Raw genomic sequence first — 24,836 nt, 5'->3', positions numbered from 1 at the left:
GATCTGCACTGGGCTGAGAAGCCTGACAGCCCTCCTAGGTCCCCTCTCCCTTTCCTGTCCGGGGGCCCAGCTCCCACTAGAGGAGAAGATGCAGGATGGGGGGGTGTCAGCTGGGGATCCTACACCCCAAGCTCTGAGGGCTCAGATTTTAGAAGGCAGGTGAGGAACAGTGGAAAAACACCAAGCACGAGACCTCTGCTGACAACGGTTCTGATCACATGACCTAGAAGAAGTGGTCAGCTATGCGGGCACAGCTATGTGGGGGACAGCAAGAAGACTGAAGCCCCAGAGCAAAGGGCCGGGGTCGCCACACTCCATCTGACTCATAAGAAACAATATAAACTGAGGAGAGAAGGCGAAGATGGGAGGGGACAGTGAGCCTACAGCACCTCACAGAAGGACCACAAGCCACCAAACTCCACCTCCTGTCTCCACCCCAACACTCCCCAGGCTCCACAACTCCCCTCCTCAAATGCACTCTGCACTTTCCCGCACCTCTGTTCCCTATACCTGGAACACCCTCCCCCCTCCCCCAACTTTTCTCGCAGGTCCAACTCAAATGTCCCAGACACTCGGCACCTGCCCTCTGCCCCGAGGAGTCACGAGTCAGAGTCACGGTGAGGTAGTCCCTCCAAGGCACTCTGTGCAACCACGTCTACAAGCCTTTCAGCCCCAAACTTAGTCGGCCTCACCCTGTAGCAGTGAGTGGTGAGCCCTGCCTGGGCTGAGCCACGGGAGCCCCTGGAGCAGCAGTGCGACCCCCCACCCCCCGCACCCCTGGGCCCGCAAGGGAGCCTCCCTCCACACCGCGCATGCGCGCGCACTCGGGCCACTGGCGCAAAGCTCCTCCGCCACAGACAGGGATGCAGGCCCCTGCTGCACTCAAGTAAAAAGCTGCTCTGCTTTCCTCCCAGGCCTCTGCAGCCCTGGCTTTAGGGAGGTTCAGGGAGGGGGGCGCGCTTGTCGGGGATGTGAAGAGAGTCACCTGGAGGAGGAAGGAGAGAACCTTCTGGAGGCATGTCTGGAAGCCTACTTTCACAGGACCTGGCGAGTACAGACAGCCACCGACACGGAGGGTGCCAAAGGGTCTGTTCAGCACAGACTGTCTTCAAAAAAAACAAAAACCAATCTCATCAGCGTCCAGGAATCGGAACAAGCGCAGATAAGCGTGGCCGCCTTCATAGAATGGCGGGAAGGCAGCCGAAAGAGGCCCCCAAAGCCTCCGCCACGGCCTGCAGGCCTGTCTGCTCTCCTTCCTCGGCCCTGCCTTGGCCCTACCGCAGTCTCCCCGCGGGGAACAACGCCGTACACACCCGGTTCTGAGAGCACACGCTGAAGTGCGGAGCGGTGACACACCTACCTCGGCTCCCAGCCCCCCCGCCCCGGTTCTCTGGGCCTGTGCGAAGCCCGTGCCGGCGCCTCCCAGAGACCCGGAGGCGGCCCAGCAGACACCGGCCCAGGCCGGACAGGGGGCCCCGCCCGCCCGGGAGCGGGAGCCGGAGCGAGCTGAGCGGAACGAGGGGCGTGGCCACAGGCACGGCGGCGGCGGCGGGGAAATCTTCAGAGGCGCCCGTGGGGGGGGGGGGGGGCAGGACCCTTTCCCCAGTAAACACCAAGCACTCTGCACTCCGGAGGGTCACTAACCATCAAGCCAGGCGTCTTCTTCTAAGACTCATTAGACGCCCCCACATCAGGGAGCTTTTCTCCATGCCCAATCATGGAGCTGGCGCAAACCCGGGGGCTGACAGCCATCGCAGGAAGGGTCTGCTTACCAGCCCCTCGGTTTCCTCCGCCGTCCTCTGGAAATGGGCAGCCATAGCCATGTAGTCGCGTATCTGCCTGTGACATTCGAGACACTTGATTCCGTGCCGGATGAGCCTCACGGGGTCCGGGTAGAGCGGCAAGGCCGGGAGGGTTGGGCTGGCAGTGGCCGCAGTGAGGCCGGGCTTGGGGGAGGCGGGGGGCGCTGGGGCCGCTGGTGCCGGGGAGCTGGCGGGGGCCGACACAAACATCTGGTCCACGGAGATGGGCTTCACGAGCAGCTGCGAGCACTGCATGACCAGCCCCTTGCTCTTGTGGTCGCGGGCGTGCCGGAGCAGGCTGCACTTGTTGAAGAAGAGCAGCGTCTGCGAGCACAGCGTGCACAGCACCTCGATGTGGACGCTCCGCCGGCCGTAGTGCTGGCTCAGGCTCTTCTCTAAGGCGAACGCGTCCCCGCACTCCAGGCAGCAGTAGCCACTGGCCGGCACGTGGATCCTGCTGTCGGCGGGGGGGCTGAGATTTGGCGCGTAGAGGGGCACGGGGTTGGAGCTGTGGAGGACCTTGTTGAAGACCTCCACCACCAGCGGGGCGGCCTTCCTCACCTGGTGGACCAGGGGAACCGACATCTGTGGGAGCTGCGGCTGACTCCGCCGCTGCGCCGAGGACTTGGCCGTCACGGAAGCGGCGACGCTGTGGGGGACGAGGTTCAGGTTGGCCAGGTGCACGGCCTTGGGCAGGAGGGTGGCGGGGGCCAGGGCGGACGCCTGCAGCGCAGTGCTCTGCTGTTGCTTCTTGCCGCTCTGCGCACCGGGGGCAGCCCCCTTTGGGACCCGGGGCCCGGAGCTGCCGCACGGAGACGCCGATTCACCGGCCTTCGGGGTGCTCTCATCCCCTTTCTTGTCACCCTGGGGGCTCCCGGAATTTGTGCCCACCTCAGGAGAGGGCGCCACAGTCGGCAAGGCGGTGACCTCGTCCTCCGGCGCCTCGCTGGGGGCCTCGGCAATGGCACTCCCCAGAGGTGATCCAACGGGGGACTTACTGGGATCGTCAGGGTCTGGCAGGATCCTCGTGACGGTCCGTTTGATTTCCCCCGATGACGTCTTAATGGTTTTGATTCTGACTTTGGGGATTGCTGGTGGGGAGCTGGCAGCCACTGAAGGGGAGCCTTTGCCACTGCTGTCACTGCAGATGCTCCGAGGGCTGTCCGATGGCTTGATATTCTTTCTAGTGGCCTCCAGAGGGCTCCGGGGACTCTTTGGTGACTTGGGCATTTTGGGGCTACCTTTGGAGCCCTCTTTAGTGGGCCCTGAGGGGTCCTTTGCGTGGCCAGGTTGATCCTCCTTGGTGACACTGGCCACTCTTTTGGCCTGCAGGGCCACCAAGGCTGCAACACAAGAGGAAAGCTTGGAGTGAGCTGGCTTCAGACGCTGCCTAGGGGGGACTGACGAGCAAGTGCCAAGTTCCAGGGCAAGCCCCTTCGGCTCTCCAATACTGTTGCTGGGGTGGCTGTTGAATTCCAAAGCTTCCCCAAAGAATCGACTGGCATCCAGCTCCTTGTGAGGCTCCCCCACCTTCTGCCCACCTCGCTCGTGTTCCTGTTGACTCCCCAAGGGCAGAGGTTCTGGCTTGGGCTCCTTCTTACAGAAGTGATCAAACATATGGAGCTCTGGGACTGGAAACTTAGCCAGAGCCTCCAGGACTGGGCCCCCCACAGGCCCACACCCAGGAGGGGGTGGAAAATAACTGTCAGAGTGCTTGGGCTTCATTCCAAACCCATTATCTTTGATGGCATCCTCGGGTTCTGGGCTAGAGATTGGACTGAACTGGTTAAAGGTCGGTAACGGCTCTGACTTGGAAGGTTCTAGCTTGCCAGGGAAACTCCTGGCACTGTCTCCGTTCATGAAAGTGGAATCAAACTTCCCACAGTTGTGGCCCAGGTTGTGGGGATCTGGAGGCAGGTCCGAGCCCCGAAATCCATTGTGTAGGAGGCTGGGAGCGATGTGGTCTTTCTCCGCTTCAAAGGACTCCTGGCGGCTTGTGTTCTTGACAATGACACTCACGGCCGGGACATCTGAGGATGATCCTGAGTGAGACAAGGACACACTCTCATCCATGCACATGCCTGGAGGTTTGAGGGGACTCTCATTCTCCTCACTGGGGGTCTGGATGGCCTCCTTGGCATCGAGGCTAGTGGGGTCTGGGATGTCAAAGGCAGCCAGAAGGTCATCAAAATCTGGAGTTTTCATATCCCCCATGGCTGGATGCTGGCAAGGGCTAAAACAGAAACAGAACAGAATCAGTGATCCCCAGGACCCCACCGGACTCCGTCCAGCACCATCTTCAGCACACTAACACACACACACAGCCAGGATGCACATACATGAAACCCCCCAGACTCTGGGAAGTCACAGACCTGACTTTTACCCCAACAGGTTTCCAAAATGCTGGGGACACTGGGGGAGGGGTGGAAAGAGAAGTTTATATGCAGTGACAAGCCCGCCTGGCCAGTCCTAAACATCAGTACCTGGAAATTCCTGGCTGGTTGCATGGCCAAAAAGAGAGAGCACTCATATCACACTCCCTCAATTTCTCAGAGGCTATCAACACTCCCTAATCACATGTACTAGCAAAAAAACCAATCACTGAGACCTTCAAAAAATAAAAAAATAAAAACAAAACAAGCATGGCTCAGCACCTCTTTTCTTCAGAAAACTTCTGATTCATAGATGAGACATGGCTATAAATTCTGCTAATTTAACTCCTAGTATTTAATCATTAACTTTGTAATTTTGGTTTTTTGCTGGATGAATTCAACCAAATCCAAGATGGTTTGCTATTACCAGGATTTATGCTGTCTCATAAATAAACTCCAGCAAATTATATCATCTCCTAGGCCTTTTTTTCCTCTCGTCAGTGTCTGCTTGATTCCTTCATTTTCACCTAAAACTGTTCCTGGCTAGCAAATGGTTCACTAAATGTGAGGGGCAGAGCGACTCTCAAAGCCCCACATGGTTATCAAATGGGCCAGGGAACAGCGTCAGGGAAACCCCAAATTTTATTTTAACTTAATAGACAAAGAAAAGAAACCCCAGCTGTTTCCTTCATGCTCTGGAGAAGAACAACAGCACTACGGTGACAGAGGAAAGCCAAGGTCCTAGGAAAGAGACCTCCCATCAGGAAATCACTGTTAACCCTCAGCTAGCTGGCTCCAACCTGCTGGAAAGAGGAAGAAAAACCCACCACCTCCCTTGTTCAGCCACAAATCCTCCATCTGCTTCAGCATCCCAGAGCCTCACTTGCTTGCATATTTGTTGCCCCACACTTATACTGAAAACCTGTCTGGGTGCAGAATGACACTACTCTTTCAGAAAGCAGTACAGCGGCCCCACAGAACCAGACATGTGGCAAATCCTCAGGGCCAGGAACCCCAAGGCCAATGTTCTTATCCTAAGAACAAAAACCCCCAAAAGCTATACACAAAAGTATACAGCATTATTAAAACAACACAAAAGAGGGGCGCCTGGGTGGCTCAGTCGTTAAGTGTCTGCCTTCGGCTCAGGTCATGATCCCAGGGTCCTGGGATCGAGCCCCACATCAGGATCCCTGCTCCACGGGAAGCCTGCTTCTCCCTCTCCCGCTCCCCCTGCTCGTGTTCCCTCTCTCGCTGTGTCTCTCTCTGTCAAATAAATAAATAAAATCTTTAAAAAAAAAAAAAAAAAAACAACACAAAAGAGACAGATAAACACACAATCTAAATGTCCAAGAACAGAGAATAATTAAATAATTGATAGACTATCAGGCGGCCATTAAAAATCCTAACTATGACATTTACACAGCAATATGGAAAATTACTTATAGTGCTAAGGCACCTGGCTGGCTGTCAGCAGAGCATGCAACTCTTGCTCTTGGGGTTGTTGAGTTCCAGCCCCATGCTGGGGTAGAGTTTACTTAAAAATAAAAAATCTTTTTTTAATAATTTCCTTTTTTAAAAAGATTTTATTTACTTATTTGAGAGAGAGAGCAATAGCACGAGCAGGAGGGAGAGGCAGAGGAAGAAGCAGACTCCCCGCTGAGCAGGGAGCCCGAAGCAGGACTCGATCCCAGGACCCCGAGATCATGACCTGAGCCGAAAGCAGATGCTTAACCAACTGAGCCATCCAGGCGCCCCCAAAACTAAAAATCTTAAAAAAAAAAAAAATCACTTATAGTGTTTAGTTAAAAAAAACTAATACAAAAAAACATTGTCAGACTAGAACAATGTAAAACTAAGTACGCATTTGAGCCAAGATTAAAAGAAAGATAATTATGCAGGGTGGTGGGATTACCAGTGGGTTATTTTTTCCAAGCCTCTTTTTGTGCTGATAGATTGCTTTTGTAAGTTTAAAAAGGATAAATAAAGGGGGTGGGGACCACTTAGAACCACAGGGGAGAGGCACCTGGATGGCTTAGTCAGTTGAGCATTTGACTTGATTTAGGCTCCAGTCACGATCTCAGGGTCCTGGGATCCAGCCCTGCGTCAGGCTCTGCACTTAGCAGGGAGTCTGCTTGAAAATTCTCTCTCCCTCTCCCTCTGCCCCTCTCCCCACTCGTGGTTCTCTCTCTCTCAAATAAATAAATCTTCTAAAAAATTTAAAAAAAGAACCACAGGGGAGCAGGTGGTATAGCGGAGGTATATCTGTTACCAACCCCTGGGATCAACAGGCTTTCAGGTTTGGTTTCTTGCCCCCCTTCCAACCCCCAACAAAACACATCTGCCTGCTTAAGAGGTCTCACAGAAAATGAAAAATACCCACCACTGGGAATATAGCTAATTATGGTAGAGAATTGCAAAGTGAAATACCAATTATCTAAACTAAATACAATTGGCAGAATACCTCTTTAAAATGAGATGTCAAGTTGTCAAGTTCCTGGACACAAATGACTGCCTCCTAGAAACAGGGGCCCATAAGCAAGAGGAACATGCTGGCTATCCGGGAGAGCCAAGTAAACCACTAGGCAGGCTGATCCTAACTAGAAGGAAATGCCTCTGCGATACCTGCTGTGTAAGTTTCTTTCTTTCCCTCTTCCCCCCTTTTTTTACAATCTGCGGGGGGGGGGGGGGGGGATGATTGAGGGAGAAGGGCAGAATGGATTGGTCTCTTCAAGGGGCTGAGAAAAGCTGGTGAGGGAGGAGAGGCAGTAGGTGGCGGGGAGCGCCAGGGTTAGCGAGCATCTCCTACCGCCTAACGTGAAGTCCCGGGAGCTCACCGCGGAGACGAAGGACAGCAGAAGAAAGTAACGCTCTCCACACAGGGAAATCTCGGGGCTTGGCTGAGAATGGTTCGCGAGAAGGCAAGATATGTTTTGCTAGGAAAATCAGAGCAGGGGAATGCTGTGGCAGCTCAACATCAGCAGCAGGAAAAACCTCTCTTAACCTTTGGATCTTAAATACCAAAGCTGACACTTTTAAAAGCCAAAGAGCAAGTCCTATTTTCTGTTTACTCATACAGCAGCAATCAATAGCTGTGAATAAGGGACTCGTGGTGTACTTGCTTGTATTTCTTTAAACCTTGCTCTAAACCTTGTATCACATGGCTTATAAGTAGAAAAGAGAAATTAACCAAAATGTACCGTTATAAAAGCAAAGGAAGAAACTGTACAGAAAAAGACCACCAATAAAAAGTCCTAGTCATCAAAAACCTGCCAGCACAGAGTTAAAACGCAAACAACAAACCAACAGAAGTATCTGCAACGTGACAGTTCCTCCCATTAATGTCTTCACTCTAGAGAAGGCCCTTACGAAGCAGGAAGTAAAAGATAAGCAGCCCATTAGGAAAATGAGCAAAAGTGGCCAGCACACAATTAAAAAAAGAAACACAAGTCGACAGTGAATACGTTAAAAAAAAGTTGCTACCTCACAAGAAATTAGAGAAATACAAATTAAAATAATGAGAAGCCATTTGGGGCTTACTGAATTGACCAAGGTTTTCAAAAAATAATTCCTGGGGGCACCTGGGCACCTGGGTGGCTCAGTCAGTTAAGCGTCTGCCTTTGGCACCTGGGATGGGAGTCCCACGTGGGGCTCCCTGCTCAGCGGGGAGTCTGCTCCTCCTTCTGCCACTCCCCCTGCTTGTGCTCCCGTGCTCACTCGCTCTCTCTCTCTCTCTCTCTCGTGCTCTCTCTCAAATAAATAAATAAAATCTTTTAAAAATAATAATTCCTGGTATTGGCAGAGATGTGGCAAAGTAAGCATTCCATTTCTTTCTTTCTTTTTTTTAAGTAGGCTCCATGCCCGGCATGGAGCCCAAGGCAGGGCTCAAACTCACAGCCCTCAGATCAAGACCTGAGCTGAGATCAAGAGTCAGACGCCTAACTGATGCGCCACCCAGGCGCCCCTGCAAAGTAAGCATTTTGAAGGTAGTATAAATTGATGAACCCTGTCTTAAGAGCAATTTAGCAATGCATACATAAGGCCCAATAACTCCACTTCCAGAAACTTATCCTAAGGAAATACAGATGCATGTGACAAAGATAATCACTGCAGAATTATTTATAACATTATTTCATAACAAAAAATGAGCCACAACCAAAGTTCCAACAAGAGAAAATTGGTTCAATAAATTATAGTATATTAACACAATTAAATACTAGACATCACTGTAGCACAATATTTACAGCTATGAGAAATGCTCCAGATACAAAGTGGGGGGGGGGGGGGATACTGTAGTATATATACAGTACAATTTCTGTTTAAAACAAAAGATTTTTATTATATACAGCGTTTATGAAAAGGGCTAGAGGAACACTCTAAAATCTTAAAAGTATCTCAACAGATGAGATTATTTTCTTTCTTTTGTTTATCTGCATTTTCAAACTATTCAAACTATTTATTTCAAGTTGTACTGCTTATATAATTTTATTAAATTATATTTTTAATACAGAAAAAGAAGAAAAAGAAATTAGGAAGGCCAAAAACATTTGAGAAGCTTTTTACAGAGGACTCCAAACATCACTAATATGAGATTCTTAAAGCACATCTGGCATGAGTCAGCAGGGGACCACCAGCTAGAAAATCAGTGAACTAACTTAACTGGCATAAAAAGTGTAGTCAAAATAAAAAGCTTCAGCACGCCAGTGTCTGCAACCTGTTGCAGGCTGGGAAGCGCACACCTCACACCGCGCTGCCCATTTTGCCAGGGGACAGCATCTGGGACCAGAGCCTGGGTCTGGCCTCTGCCCTGTGTCCACGAAGACCAGCCTAGAAAGCCGGCTCGCCCTGCAGAGCATCAGCAGAGCGCACCCTGAAGCATCTGAGCAGACGAGGTCCAGGCATGGTGAGCTCAGCAAGTGATCTGGAGGCGCCTAGTCGCTGGGCAAGGCAGCACCCCCGTCCCTGTGGCCTGGGCGACCCCTGCTACCACCTATGCTGCCCCCCAGGCGCGGGGAGCGGCACCAGGGCTGACAGGTGGCGCTGTGCCCTCTCCTGATGAGCTTCTCTGCAGGGAGATCTGGACACTGAAAACAGACAGACAGATAGATAGACAGATAGATCGATCCCTATTGTTTACTACAGGATCTACTACTTGCCCAAGAAATGTTATCAAACACTTAAGTAAACATGTCAACAGATGAGGTAGAGGGAGCACCTTAGTTCTGAAAGGATCTCATCAGGCCTGATTAGCCCGTGAGAATTCTTCGAGGGGGTAGGAACAAGAGGATTATGGTAGAACTAGTAGGCAGAATCTCCACAGATTCTAAATGTCAAAATTCCACCAAAAAACAATTTAAAAAAAAATTGAGTTCCCTACAACTTCAGTGAATGCACGTTGTGTGTGTGTGTGTGTGTGTGTGTGTGTGAGAGAGAGAGAGAGAGAGAGAGAGTGTGATTATCATCTGTGGGGAACCATGAACAGCAGAGTTTTAAACCCACGGACCAGTTCTGGACTTGAGCTTAATACTTTCATAAAGTACCTAGAATGGTAGCTGCCCTCCCACAAGAGGACCCAACTGTATCCACATATGTGATCCTGATGACCAGCCATTAAAAACACCACTACTGGGACACCTGGGTGGCTCAGTCAGTTGAGCATCCAGTTCTTAATTTCAGCGAGCGTAATGATCTCAGGGTTGTGGGATCAAGCCCCGCATGGGGCTCCAAGCTGGGCAAGGAGCCTGCTTGCGATTCTCTCTCTCCCTCTCCCTCTGATCCTCCCCCACCTTCTCAGAAAACAAAACAAAAACCACCAATACTGGGGTGCCTGGGTATCTCAGTCAGTTAATATATACATATGTAATACATAATAAATACATCCATATATATGTATTACATACATACATACATAGCACTACTGAAGGAGGGCCTGCGAAAAAACTAATTTAAAAAGGAGGTGCCTTGAGAACCAATGATCTAGCAGAATATTAGGCTGTAAGCTTCATGAGGGAAGAGGCTTGTCTGTCTCATTCATCACTGCATTCTCCATGAGGTACTCAATAAACATACCATCAAGCAATAAAGTGAAACCTTCAAGACTGCAAATGGTCTTAAAACTACTGCAGAAATCAAAATGCAAAACTAAAAGACAACGAGTTCTCAGGAGGCTACATGAATGGGTGAAATTATGGTAAAGGAGCATCAGTGGAGGCCAATGTGAAGGAACATTGAGGGAAAAGCAACCCTAATGACACTTTTAGAATAATGGGTTCTCAGCTACGCTGTTCAGTAAAGAGGCTTGGCCATCAGCCAACGTTGCATGTTTCATCACAAAAGGCCCAGAAAACACTGGGCATTATCTGAAATAATACTGGAAATGAAATACAACTTGTGATCCTGCCCTTACTCAAAACCACCCCGTGTCCACAGCAGGATGTGTTGTTCAGTTTTGGTTCCCTGCACCTTAAGGAAGACATAGCAGCATAGGAAGAGGTCCTAACAAATAAGACTGAAGTTATAAAGTAGACGGAAGAGCTTTCTAATAAGAACTTAAAAATTAGAATTCTTTTATTCTGGAGAGATGAAGGTTTAGGGGAGAGGGAGAGGATAACTGACATGTACATTTGTTCATCACACCTCACACCTCAAAATACTAGAGAGGAAAGGGAAGAATTCTGAAGTTTGAAATAAAGGTAGACAAGTAAGAGATAACTTTACCCGTCAGAAAATACACTGAACGGGCGCCTGGGCGGCTCAGTCAGTTAAGCATCTGCCTTCGGCTCAGGTCATGATCCCGGGGTCCTGGGATCGAGCCCCACATCAGGCTCCCTGCTCAGCGAGGAGTCTGCTTCTCCCTCTGCCCCCGCCCCCCTCCCCTGCCTGCTCATGCGCTCTCTCTCTCTCTCTCTCTCTCTCTCTCTCAAATAGATCTTTAAAAAAAGAAAATACACTGAAGTTGTTACAGGTAAAATATATAAATGTAGTAACATCCACACTTGTTTGAATCTAGAAATTAAAAAAAAAAAAAAAGGCTCTGAGGAACTAAGAACAAGGAATTGTCACTAAACCTATGACCTTCCTTTCCCTCAGCATCAAAGGCTTTGAATTTCAGATAACATTAAACTTGGTCATCTGTTTCCCTTAACAATATTAAGTTCAGTAACAGCAGATTAATAAAAGTTCAGAAACAGGCCATCAGGAGGACAGAGGCACTCTGAACACATTAAGAAAAATCTGATCTCTATTCAGTATATTGTTTAGTAAGACAAGGAAGCAAACAACATGTTACAGATTTATACAATGAAAGTTAAAGGCAGCAAGATTTAAGGAACACTGGACTGGGAAACCACAAAATTCAGTTTCCTGAATTTGCCACTGCTTGTTGGCCAAGGACTAGCAGGATGGATGGAGGTATATTTTACATCCTGAGGGTAAACTCTTTACCCTGCTCCCCCACATGACTGAATACGGCTTACGTGTTGATATAATCTGTTCATTCAATAATACGTGTTCAATTATTGTTATAACAGTTAAGAGTGTAGAAAGGGGTAAGTGGAAGTTACCCTCAGCTTTCTCTTTTAGAAGGAGCATTCCAGGTAAAAATAGAGTAAAGAGGAAGTCAAGCTGTATGACACACAGGCAGAGTGAGCGAGTGACCACACATGCTTACTCAGAAGGAGCTGAGAGCGGAGGAAAATGCCTGAGCTGGTGGCCAGAGGGGGGACCTTCTGTCCCAGGAATGGGAGCTAGGCAAGGGGAAAGACGGAACAAGCGAGCAGGCGTGAGAGTAAGCTGCTGCTGCCATTACTCACAGGAGCTTTAGCTGGACTCTGGCTGAGCAATGAGAGAAAGACATTGAGCCCATGGGTATAGAGAAGGGAGCTTGTGAAATCAAACAACATGGGGAAAGACCCAGAATGAAGCCCCAGGTCAGGAACAGCAGGGCAAGAAAAGTGAGAACCAGTGAAGCTCAAGAAGGGCTTTCGCCCTGACGCTGTCAACAAGTACCCATGAGAAGGTCTTGGGCACGCTTCGGTTTATCATGTAAAATTAGACAAACTTGAAGGATCTCTGAGTCCTTGAACAGGCCAGGCTACAATGGCTGGGCAAATTGACCTATAACTACGGATTTCTACATAAAACTTAACTCCTAAAGAGGACAAGCGGACTCTCTCCCCTATGCCTGGCACTGCCCTCCTGAGTACACACCTAAGGCCTGCTTGTGGGGCTCAGGGGCCCCAGGGCACAGGTGTTCTGAGCCGGTCAGCAGTCAGTGCTTCATGTCACGAGGCACCTGGTACTCTAATAGTACCCTAATAGTACAGCAAAGGGCAGCCCAAAGAGATGCTCAGCAGTACAAGAAAGCAGGTGCCCCAGTGGACGCTGGACCCAGGCAAAACAGCAAAGCTTTCCACTTGTCTTCTCCATCTGGTCTCAGCTCCCTCCAACGCATACTCTGCCACAGTGGTTGCTATAAAGCATCTATCTGGTCACAGAGACGTCCTCCTCAAGATGCCTGTCCCCTTCGGGAGATAGCTCCACGTCTCCAGCCAGCGTGGAGAGCCCGTTCCCCTCTGGTCTCTGCCCACTTCCCCGGGTGCCTTTCACTCACTGGCAACTCTCATAGACTTCCTCTGTGTCAGGGCCTGGGCTGTTCCCCCTGACTACAGAATACCTGATATCCCACCCCACTGGCTCCCAACACAGATCTGCCTGAGAACTCTCCTCGGCCCCAAGCTTCTGCTCCAGGGCCCCCTTCTCCGCATGCCTTCTCTGAGTGCCGAGACACCAGTCCCCTGCCCTTCTCCCCCCTCCCCCACTTCCGCTACAGCAGCGATTCCTACAGAGCGACGGGATCCTGAGTTTTCTCATCAGCCTATAAGCCTCTCCAAAGTTGGGGTCATGTCCTTTACCTCTATTTCTGAGACCTAACACATGTGGTTCCCAGGGGCAAGTGAGCTGTCACTACTCACAGGTCTCTCCCCAAGGGTCCCTCCCAGGACCATTCTTCAATGCCTCCCCAAACCCCCGCTGGCACACCTGCCCCTGTTTGTCCTGCCCAAGTTGCCCTTCGCCCCCAGAGGCAGCATCTCCTCTCCCCCTCCAGGCCCTTCCACCCCAAGCAAAAACCCCACTTCCCAGAAGAGAATTATATTGCAAACATTCTAACAAGACTCACAGGATGTTAGAGCTGAAGGGGACCTCAGAAATGATCTGGTCCAGTGGCTTCCAAATACACGTCTGCAGACTGCTCCTGGACTGACTGCAAAAGAACAACATGGGGGGTGACTTTCGAACACAGAACCCCAGGCTCCTACTAGGGAACTGAGATTCAACCAGTCTGGGATGGATCCCTGCATTTTTTTAAAGCTTCCCCGTTGATTCCAGTGCACGGGCCTAGTCCAACCTCCTCATTTTACACATGGAGAACTTGGGCTCAGAAAGGAGAGGGGCGGGGGCACCTGGCTCAGTCAGTGGAGCATGTGACTCTTGATCTCAGCGTTGTGAGTTCGAGCCCACGTTGGGTGTAGGGATTACTTAAAAATAAAATCTTAGGAAAAAAATATTGGGTGCCTGGGTGGCTCAGTTAGTTAAGCATCTGCCTTCAGCTCAGGTCATGATCTCAGGGTCCTGGGACTGAGCCCCACATCAGGCTCCCTGCTCAGCGAGGAGCCTGCTTCTCCTTCTGCCTGTTGCTTCCCTTGCTTGTGCTCTCTCTCTCTGTCAAATAAATAAATAAATAAATAACTATTCTTTAAAAAAAAAATATTGAAGGAAGAAAGAGAAGGAGGGAAGGAGGGAGGGAGGGAGGTGGGTGGTTTGCTCATCAATCAAACATTTACCAGATGCCAAGACATGCCTAGCACTGAGGCCACGAAGCGAAGGCCCAGCCCTGCTCTCAAGTGCCCCCCACATAACCCAATGCAAACACCTGGCAGCCACACATCTGGGGGTGCCACGGACGGCTCATCAAGGGCACTGGCTTCCTACAGGCAAGGGAGCGGGACTCTCTCTGGCCAGGGTGACCTCGGTGTGCTCCTTTCTGCTCCCTTTTGATTGCCTTATTCCTCTCAGGGCATAATTTTTACTTTTGCTGTAGTTATTTCAGTAAAATATCCTCTCTTCTGCTATGTCATAAGCCCCACTTACAGGTACTACCTAAATTATTGAATTGGTATCCCCTCGATTTTACACCTTGTCTTTGGCTTTCGATATACTTTTTATGCCAAAACTATATTTCTGGCCCAGTCCTTTTTTTTTTAAATTTTTTATTGTTATGTTAATCACCATACATTACATCATTAGTTTTGGATGTAGTGCTCCATGATTCATTGTTTGTGCATAACACCCAGGGCTCCACGCAGAACGTGCCCTCCTTAATACCCATCGCCAGGCCAACCCATCCCCCCACCTGGTATCCCCTCGATTTTAGATTTGGGTTTCTACTTGGATAGGCATCTCAAACTTAGTTATGTCCAGAGTCTAACTCTCAATTTCCCCCTGCAGCAGGTGACCACTCTGTCCTTCCAGCTGCTTAGGCCAGACTCGGCATCCTTGAGTGCTGTCTTGCCATCATACCCTAATTCCAACCTAAGAGCAAATCCTGTCAAGTGCTCCTTCGAAATATCTCCAAATGTAACCATTTCCCACCGCCTCCAACCATTGTCATCTCTCTCCTGGGTCCCCGCAAAAGCTTGTCACCCTTGCCTCTGCTGCTCATTCTCAACACAGCAGCCAGAGTGCTACTCTTAAAACACCCATCAGGTCACACTCCTCCGCTCCTCGAACACGGTCCCATCTCCTGCAGGGTGAACTCCAGCCTTCATGTGGGGCGACCCCCATGGCCTCCATCTCCCACCCCTCTCTCTGTCACCCAGTCGGCTCCGGGCGGGCCCAGGCCTCCACCCTGGTCCTCAAGCATGCCCCTGCTCAGAGCCTTTGAGTCTACTGTTCCCTCGGCTTGGGACGTCCTTCCCCTCAGACCTCCAGGGGCTCACACATCGCTGCCACCAGGTCTTTACTCAAATGTCCCTTTGTCAGGAGCCTTCCATGACCGGTGTATGTAACATGCCAATCCCCACCCACCCTCACCATCAATCTCAGTCCTTTACTTGCCTTCTCTTCAGAGCCCTTCCCACCACCTGACATGTTATGTAATTGCTCGTGTCTCCACTGTCTCTGTATAAGCTCCGGTGTGCTTATTAAAAGGTAATCCACCATTAGAAAGGGAGAATGAGTTGACAGGCTCACCTGTCCAGAACTAAGTTTGCTCAAGGACAGTCACGGATTCCTAAGCAGGTTTATTACCAGTAAAGCAGTTGGCAAGTTTGCAACATAATTTGTGTTTCACTTTTTAAAACTTTTTATAAGCACAGAGACCTTGAGTGGTGATGGGGCTTTGTAGCACTTGTCTGTGCGTCCTGGGCTCCTGCAGGGCTGAGTTCAACACTGGACCGGTGGAAAGTGCCTACTGGCCAATGTCCCCACAATAAGGTCATCCGTCTTGAGGATGGGATCCGTATGACACCAGCAGAGAGAGAGGGCTACCTCCAAGAACCACAGGGAAGAGCAGGGCACAGAGCAGTCTTCAGTCTTAAGAAGAAGGGATATGACTCTGAATATACTAAAAACCACTGAATTTTGTGCTTAAATGGGTGAATTGCGTGGCATATGAATTTTATCTCAATAAAGCTGTTATTTTTAAAGATAAAAAGAAGAGGGGATAAAAGGGGAGGGGGTTGGGATTGGGCGGCACTGGTCAGCTGACTGAGATGATACCCACGGAAACTAGGGATAGGCAACAAAGTTTAAACAGCTGAGAACTGAGACAAAAACTGATACTCTGTAACCGGCACCCCCCTTTCCCATTAGGATAGCTATTATAAACAACAACAACAACAACAAAACCCCAGAAAATAACAAGCGCTGGTGAAGATGTGGAGAAATCAGAATCCTGTGCACTGTTGGTAGGAACATAACATGGTGAGGCCACTATGGAAAACAGTATGGGAGTTCCTAATGAAAATTAAACCTATAATCACCATCTGATCTAGCAATTCCACTTCTGGGCATACAGCCAAAAGAACTGAAAGCAGGGTCTCAAAGAGTACCTTTTATACACATGTTCATAGTGGCATTATTCATAATACCCAAAAGATGAAAACAACCCAAGTGTCCATCAACAGATGAATGGATAAACAAAATGTGATACAAATAAACAATGGAATATTATTCAGCCTTAAAAAAGGACAAAAGTCCAATACACGCTACTGCATGGATGAGCCTTCAGGACATTATGCTGAGTGTAATACACCAGGTGTAAAGGACAAATACTGTATGATTCCACCTAGGAATCCAGGTACCTGGGGTGGTCAAATGCAGAGAGTAAGAAAGCATAACAGTGGTTACCAGGGCCTAAGGGGGAGAAAGGATAGGAAGTTAGTGTTTGATGGGTACAGACTTTCAGTTTGGGGTGATGAAAAGATTCTGGATGGTGGGGATGGTTGTACAACTGTGCATGTACTTAATGCCACTGAACAGTACACTTAAAAATGCTTAAAATAGTCAATTTTGTTATGTATATTTTGCCACAATTAAAAAAAAAAAAAGGCACCAAGGAACATAAAGACATCACTTGTGTCTCTTCAAGGCCAGCTCAGGTCAGCCTAGACATCATACCTCAGAGAGGTTCTCAAAACAAGGGTGTGGTGAGCGTTGCTGGGGGTGTAGAGCTATGGAGAAAGGAATGACATCTACCTAGGCACATGGTCTAGCTTCCAAACACCACCTAAGGAAAGAAGAAAAATAAAACATTTTTTAATAGGCCTGAAGGTAAATGTCTAAGTAAGTTAACGTAAAAATCACAATAATAAAAGTACGCATCAGACCCTGAGAAAATCTCCAAACACAAAATCAAAGCCCCAGATTCAAGGCCCCAGAATATCTCCCCCTCCCCATCGTGGTGCGGTGGTTCAAATCCCAGCTCGACTACTCACTAGCCATTTGACCCTACGGATCTTTCTTCACCTCTGCGTCTATTTCTCCATGTGTAAAATGGGGCTGTTGTAGGGATTCAATGATTTAGTATTTGTCAAGTTCTTACAACACTGCCTTCAACATAGCAAACGCATGTGTTAAGCATTATGCCACCAACCTCAGTAGCCAGCAGGCTTTACCTCCTAGTTTTCCAGCAGACTGCTGAATCCCTAAGCGTCAGGCTGGCTGGAAGCATGCATAGGGGACAGAGACAAGGTTGCCCCTCCACACAGCTCAGGAGGCCTGCTGAAGCAAAGGAAGCAGAGGGCCAGGTAAGCTGGGGAAAGTCACATGAGGGGAGACAGGAAAGGGACAAGCACTGAGCAGGGGATAAGAATGAGAGAAGACACAGAAAAGCCGGCAGAACGCATTTTTTAAAACTAGGTGATCTTCACTGTAGCTGAGCACCAGCATCACCTCAGGAACTTTGGAAAACTACTCCTGCTTGGCCACAGCGCCCCGAGATTCGGGTTTAATTGGCCAGTGCGGAGAAACTGGTTAATGGCCCATCAGGTCTGTGTGCCCATAAATGACGGAATGAAAAGTCGCATTTCAAATTCTGCTCACGCTTACTCTAATTCTGCATTCCCTCATTTGACTTCATTTCTGTCTTAACTTAGAGAGACCAGCATTTAGTTTGGATTCGAAATACAGATAGAGACAATATGAATGGAAAAATTTTAAAGGGAAGGGAAGGAAACTCATCATCCCAATTCTACAGAAAAAAAAAAAAAAGAAAAACTGTTCTCCCCTAAACTTTCTCTTCTTCTTACTGGACCATCACATTTCAAAACACAAACTAAGTAAGTACCAGACACTGTGCTGTCCCAATGAAGACAAAAATCAGAGACCCAGGTGCCAGGCAGAGGGGTGTTTTACATCTGATGTCCTAGGTGAGTTAGTCCTGAGGTGCTCCAGAATGTGCCTGGTTATTTATTCCAGGTTAACCTTAGTTTCTGCAGCCACTGGATTCCGTCAGGTTATTCAAACCGCCTCTTGTCCCCAATAACACGGCTTGGCTGCAGAGAGGGGCTGGCAAACCTAAGCATCGGGCTTCGCTGACCCAGGCGGCCTGCTTCTCCCCGGCCACCCTACCACGCTTGGGTTTATAAAAGCTTTACATTTTATAAAACACGATTCCAACTTCACAAGGAACTCACCCCAGTAAGTGGCAGAGCCAAGACGAATGCCCAGGCTCCCACCTGCCTCTGAGGACCAAGGTAGGGGTTCCATTAGGAGCTCTGAACGGGGAGGTCTGATGGTACACATTTCAGGTTTCCAACACCCTCCTCTTCCCGGGCTGCTACTGGAGATGGCACACATCTTCCTTCAATTTGCTATTGAGACATTCGCTACAGCCCTTGCCATAATTATGACGTACCTTAGGGTGTTCTAAGACCAACATCAGTAAACAGTGTCCTAGAACGCTGTTCTGATTTAGAGGTTCTTCCAACACCAGAAAGATTAAGAACAGTCAGAGCCAAAGAGACTCTAGGAAACCATTAAATTTAAGCCACTGACTCTACGAGCAAGGAAACGGAGGCCCAGAGAAGTGAGGAAGTCAAATGAAATAAAGCACATAAACGTTACGCGAAAGATGCCTGTTATTCCTGGCAAGGTGACCAGCCCCGCCTTAGCCTTCCCAGAGGGGCTGAATGAAGTCTCTTACTCACAGTTACCCATTCAAATGTCCCCATCAAGTACCGGGTACGAGGCTTATTTAATCCTTAGATGAGTGATCCTAGCCCTGGATGTACATTAGGAAGAGTTCGGGAACAATACTAATGCCTAACCCCACCTAGGACCAATTAAATCAGAATCTTTAGGGGTGGGGCCAGGCATTATTTAAAACCACCACAGGTGACAGATATTTCTGGGGCTGAGAACCATGGTCTATAGACCAAAGTGTGGTCCAGGGACCACTGGCCTCAAAAATCACCCAAAAAGCTTGTTAACAATGCAGACTTCTGGGCCTCCCTGGAAACTGACTATATAGCAGTGGGGTGAACCCAGGCATCTGAAGCTGTGACAGTTATGGAATAATGGTATTGGCACTGAATCAGTCCCAGAAATGGCACCTGTGCTCCAGGTGGCCCCGGAGTCCTGGATGGCCCAAGCAGCTGGCCCAAGAGAGGCTCCCAGATGATTCAGAGTCCCATGCCCACTCTCACCCAAAAGTGGCTGCAGAAGCCCCTCAGCATGGTCGGCCTTGAAGGCAACCCTTCCGGGAAGGAGGCAGAAGAGAGCTACCGGGGGGCTTCCCATCTCATTCAGGTCCCCACCGGAACTTACAAGCCCAGGCCTTCTCTCCTGTACTTCCCCCGTCTCACTCTGACCCCAGCCACACTGACCTCCTTGCTGTTCCCAAAACGCCTCAAGCTTTCTCTTGCTTCAAGGACTTTGTCTCATGCTCTTCTCTCCACCCTGATGGCTCTTCCCTCAGATATCTACATGGCTCCCTCTCTCCTGCAGATCTCTGCTTAAATGTCTTTTTATCAGTGTAACTTCCCTAACTTCCATATTTAAAATAGAAAATCTGCCTCCCCACCAAACCTCCCTATCCTCCATCCCTGCTTTGTTTTTCTCCACCATACTTTATATTTTGCTTGTTATCTATAAGCCTACATACTAGAATATGAGTTCCATGAAGGTTAAGATTTTTGTTTCCTGTTATATTCCCAGTGCCTAAAATAGTGCCTGGCACACAGCAAACACTCAAATACTTATTCTAGGAATGAATACATCAGAAACACCAATCTCAACACATGGCTTGTACCAAAAGATCACAAGGAAGAAGCTGATTATACCCAAATCACTGCTCCACTGATCTCATCTTGGCAAAAGCCTTTTTAAAAACAGGCTAGAAGCCTAATGAAACAGAAACCATTTAGAAATAAGTATTTCCAGTCAATTAACCGAATCTAAATGGGTTTGTGAGTCAAAGACAATTTGTTTTGAGAAAGAGATAAAACTATGGAGACAGAAAATGAAGTTGAAAGAAGGTGATCAGGGGCGCCTGGGTGGCTCAGTCGGTTGGGCGTCTGCCTTAGGCTCAGGCCATGATCCCAGGATCCTGGGATTGAGCCCCGCATCGGGCTCCCTGCTCAGCAGGGACTCTGCTTCTCCCTCTCCCTCTGCTCCTGCACTCTCTCTCTCTCAAATAAATAAACAAAATCTTAAAAAAAAAAAGAAAGAAAGAAAGAAAGAAGGTGATCAAACAAATGGATTTCAGATACTGTCCTGGTATGTGTGTAGGTTCAAAAGAAAACCCAGAGCACTGACAGCTACTCTCAGATGGGGAACAGTTTTCAGCAGGCCAGAAAGAAGAGAAAGGCTCTGATCCTGGGTTACAGTCTGTGAACACAGGCCCAGTGCAGGGTATGACTACATGCTTACCACCAGACCCACCAACCCGATAAACCTAAGGAGGACCCTTCCTTCCCCCTTTCTCCCACTTACACCCCGCCTGCCTCCAAAACTTATTGGAAGCCATAGACAATACTTGAGCTCTACCAAGTTGGGAGTGCTAGAAGCCTCTGTCGAGGCAGCCACACAGAAGCTGGGGAACATCCTGCCACGAGCCCGTCTCACTGATGTCGTCTGTCCCACATCCTTGCTGCCTCTCTCCTCCCCACCTCAGTCTCTCCCCCACGGTCATCCTAGGGAATCTCCTGGAGACCAGTCTTCCCCAAACACCACTTTCATCAAGTCACTCACTGTTCTCAAAACCCTAAAGTGGTTTCCTATCACCTACCACAGCTCCCACCCTCAGGCCAGGCTTTTGAGAACCTCCATGCTCTAGACCTAGACCAAGTCCGCTGATTTTATATTTCCACAGGTGCTTCTTCACCTGCCTCAAAGACCAAATCACTGCCTCCCCCTCCAATGCACCAGTAAGCGTTAAGACTGTAGTGACTGGAGGGCGCCTGGGTGGCTCAGTTGGTTAAGCGACTGCCTTCGCCTCAGGTCATGATCCTGGAGTCCCGGGATCGAGTCCCACATCGGGCTCCCTGCTCGGCGGGGAGTCTGCTTCTGCCTCTGACCCTCTTCCCTCCTTGTGCTCTCTATCTCTCATTCTCTCTTTCTCAAGTAAATAGATAAAATCTTAAAAAAAAAAAAAAAAAAAAAGACTGTAGTGACTGGAACACACTGGACCATGTCTCCAGTCTCCGTTCCTGCCAAGATCGTCCCCACCCTCCACACCATCCACACCCATTCTTGCCCCTCCAGCTCCTGGCCACGGTCCTTCCCCCTCCGTTGCCACAAAACACACACACTGCACTCACGCATGCACCTGCATTCAGTCACTCAGTGACTGAGCACCTACTATGGGCCAGGTCTCCACCCCCCTGGTGCAGACATTCCACTGGACAGACACACAGTCACAAACAAGCAGATTCAGGACAAGTCATAGAGGTTTCCTCAACAGGAGCTCCTCAACTGAAATCAGAAATTGGAGTGACTATTTTTTCAATTCTGATGCAAGTGAGAGAGCAAGCCATGTGAACATGGGGGAGCATGGGGGTTTTAGGCAGAGGGAAGAGCAAGCAGGAAAGTACTCAAAGAACCCAACCCGGAGTTGAGGGAGTCAGAGGAGATGGGGTAGGAAGCAGATAATGGAGGGCCACCACAAGGACTGATGTTTACTCAGTGACAGAAGGCTTCGGGAGGACTTGAGGAGAGGACTGCCACCCTCTAACTTACACTGTCCAAGAACCACTCCCCTCTGCCTATGTACTTCAGCCCTCTATCACGAGGCATAAAATTAGGAGGGATTTTTCTTCTTGAATGTTCCAAAATTTTCCAAAGTAAGCATATATTATTTTTGAAATGAAGAGGGACACACACACACACACACATCTTCCCAACCCTTTAAGAGTCAGCCCAAATTCCACCTCTGCCTCAAAGCCTCAAAGCCCTCTAGGCCAGGGCTAGGACTGTGCCCATGCTCCACCCAGGCCCCAGCCAGCAGGACTGCCAGGGCGACCCCAGAGTTAGCAGGACCTGCCTGCAGCAACTAATGTGCATCAAAGTTTCTTCTGCTGTCCTTACTTCTCTCCTGCCCTGCAGGAGTGCGTCCCTTCGGATACTCTTGCCCCCAAGTGCCTGCCTGGGCCCCAGTCTTTCTCTCAGTTGACTTAATTAATTCCTGGTAATTAAAGCTACTATTTAGTGATGAACTGCTAAGAGTCTGACCTCTCCCAGGGGGGTGTAAATATTTTAAAAGGGGAGTCTAAGTGAAAACTCGAAAGCCTTAGACTCAGAGAACCGGAGCTAGAACGGTGGAATGGTAGGCACTGGGTTCATGTTTTGTGGGCTGCTGGCTACCTTCTCCTAACGGGTTCAGGGGCTTGGAGAAACAGTGGCACGGAGAGACAAGCGAAGAAATGAAAGATGAGATTACATCATCGCCACCACCTCCCTCCTCCCAAAGGGCCATTCAATCCATTTTGGGTACCAGAGAATGTTCCCCAGAGGTAACGCCCGCCATCTCCGAGGGGTGACCCATGTGAAAGTAACCACTACCCTCAGCAAGAAAAGCCCCCTTAAGACATGTCTGGTCTGGAGGCAAATTGTTCTCTAATTGCTTTCAGTGGGGGAACTCCTTGAGGGCAAAGTTCATCTCACATGATTCTTTTATGCTCCACAGAGCACCCAGCTCTGGGTTGGGCCCAGGCTAGGCCTTTCATAAGCAACTGTTGATTCCTGATCAATGATGGCCCACTTGCAAAAAGGCTCCATGGCATATTAAATACAAGTAAACATTCTAATTAAGAATAACAGTAGAATTAATCACACATCTAATATTTTCAAGGGTCTGAAGATTTATAGCCTTTACGAAGTCTCAGACAGTGAAGCAGTTTTTACAACCTCAGCCAGTTCAGCTCAGGTCTGGAGAGTCTGTCCAACAAGGCAAGGCAGAGAGCAGCCCTTGCCCATACAGACCAGAGCCTCGGCTGGGCCAAGCCCCAGAGGAATCTGAACAGCTGCTCACTGCTCACCCCTGGGCTCCCTTCTCCTCTGAAAATGCCAAACCTCTGCCTCAGATGTGTTTTTCAGGCCCTAGAATAGCCCTGAGAGGCTTGTTGTTACAATGGACACCTGTCTTCAAAACCTCTCTCTCAGGTCTCACTCTGCCCTTTGGCTTGCTAAGGAAAAACTTCAACTTTAGGAGCCGAATTGGAAGACAGGGGTAGGATGCTGTACAATGCAGCAAACCAGAGCCCACTCCTCTGGCTCATGGTCAACTCCAGCTTGCCAAGGGCAGTGTGGGTAAGATGTTCCTTTGCCCCAAGACTGGATGGAAATGAGGAAAAAGTAGCCACCCCCTCCCGCCTCACACCCAGAATGAGCTGAACCCCCAGAAGGAGGGAAATCCTAGGAATGCATGTGAGGCTTATGCAAAGGAACCCCTCTCTTTACAGTCCCATGACCCCCAGGTTGTAACACCAAGGCCTCCAGCATCCTCCACGTTGACATGCAAGAGAGTGGTCCACGGGTGAAGGCCAGGGGCCACACCCAGAAGGAGTGATTTCTTTAAAAGCACTCTTAAAGAAAACACCCACCAAATGAAGCTAGAAGCCAAGTCACACCCTAATCACCCCTCCCAGATGGTGCATCCCGGGACCTCTGAATTCAGGGACTGGTCCAGTCAGAGGTCCTAGCCTAACTCACCTCACATCTAACAAAGGCATCTTCCCCTGAGTGACCAAGGAGGGGTGGCCAGCTCCGACACCAGACCTCTTCCGTAGGGACATATTTCTGGGCGGTTTGAATTTTTGCCTTAGGGCATTCAAGTTTATCTCCAAAATGAAAATAGACTAACTGGTTATTTGTTTTTGTAAAGATGATATACACACCTTGAGAAAATTCAAGTGACAGGCAAACATACAAGCAAAAGTAAAAACCACCCAAACCCACCACTCAGAGGGAAGGAGATCTCACAGTAAACTCTGTTCTGCAGATAGGAGGCGAGTCCATTCTGAGTTAAACCTAGAGGGTAGTAGGTCTTGATTCTCTGAATAAGCCTGGAGACTTAGTTTTGCACAAGACCCTAATGCCACCTCTGAACTACCCAAAGCATTTTCTAGGGGGCTCCAATAACTGTGGAGCTCTCATCAACAGACAATAACAAAGTTATACAGACCCCCCTCACCCCCCCCCCCAACAAACACACTCTGATTGGAGGCCAGGAGTTAATCTGCTCAGTGGACACACTCCTTTTTTTCACTCAACACTGTGGCAGACTTTCCATAATCAGTCACAAGTACAGATATCATCAGCCTTTTCATCTCCTGGAATGTGTTAATGACAAAAAAGGGGCCACCATTACCTCTTGATCCAACACCTTCAGAATCTAAAATGGAGAAGGTAAAGGACTTACCCAAAGTCACACAGTGAACAGAGGACAGCCCAGAGTGCTGAGAGGTTTGAGGAATGACTCTGTAGGTGACACCGAATTTGAAAGGTGTTCATTAACTTTTCTTTGAGTCATAGAAAGGATCAGATATGTCATTTTGACACACAAATACACACTTCCCATTTCAAATAAAAGTAAATGGTTGGCTGAAGTAGTACTCTGATCTCCTAAAACATTTCTCAAAATTAATTAGCTAATGGATATCACAAT

General features: G+C 49.0%; 1 protein-coding gene across 7 annotated transcripts in view; it reads right to left on the bottom strand.

Moving 5' to 3' along the window:
• Positions 1 to 24,836, bottom strand: part of ZNF592 (zinc finger protein 592) — a 49,512-nt gene that overhangs the window by 19,823 nt on the left and 4,853 nt on the right. For 2 of the 7 annotated variants that reach the window (XM_027571162.2, XM_027571164.2), the window contains exons 2-5: positions 16,850 to 16,958; positions 15,551 to 15,763; positions 13,350 to 13,433; positions 1,773 to 4,035 (exon numbers count right to left, since the gene is read on the bottom strand). In XM_027571162.2, coding sequence (XP_027426963.1) covers positions 1,773 to 4,035; positions 13,350 to 13,433; positions 15,551 to 15,669 — 2,466 coding nt within the window. In that variant the 5' untranslated portion in view covers positions 15,670 to 15,763; positions 16,850 to 16,958. Of the gene's footprint in view, positions 1 to 1,772; positions 4,036 to 13,349; positions 13,434 to 15,550; positions 15,764 to 16,849; positions 16,959 to 17,346; positions 17,366 to 24,836 lie in introns of those variants that run through there. The other 5 variants (XM_027571165.2, XM_027571166.2, XM_027571167.2 and 2 more) reach the window with 4 other exon arrangements.

The sequence above is a fragment of the Zalophus californianus genome, chromosome 6, assembly GCF_009762305.2.
Source record: "Zalophus californianus isolate mZalCal1 chromosome 6, mZalCal1.pri.v2, whole genome shotgun sequence".
In the NCBI taxonomy this organism is placed as follows: Eukaryota; Metazoa; Chordata; class Mammalia; order Carnivora; family Otariidae; genus Zalophus; species Zalophus californianus.
The sequence above is the reverse complement of the archived record's forward strand: the minus strand, read 5'-3'. Positions and strand labels throughout refer to the sequence as shown.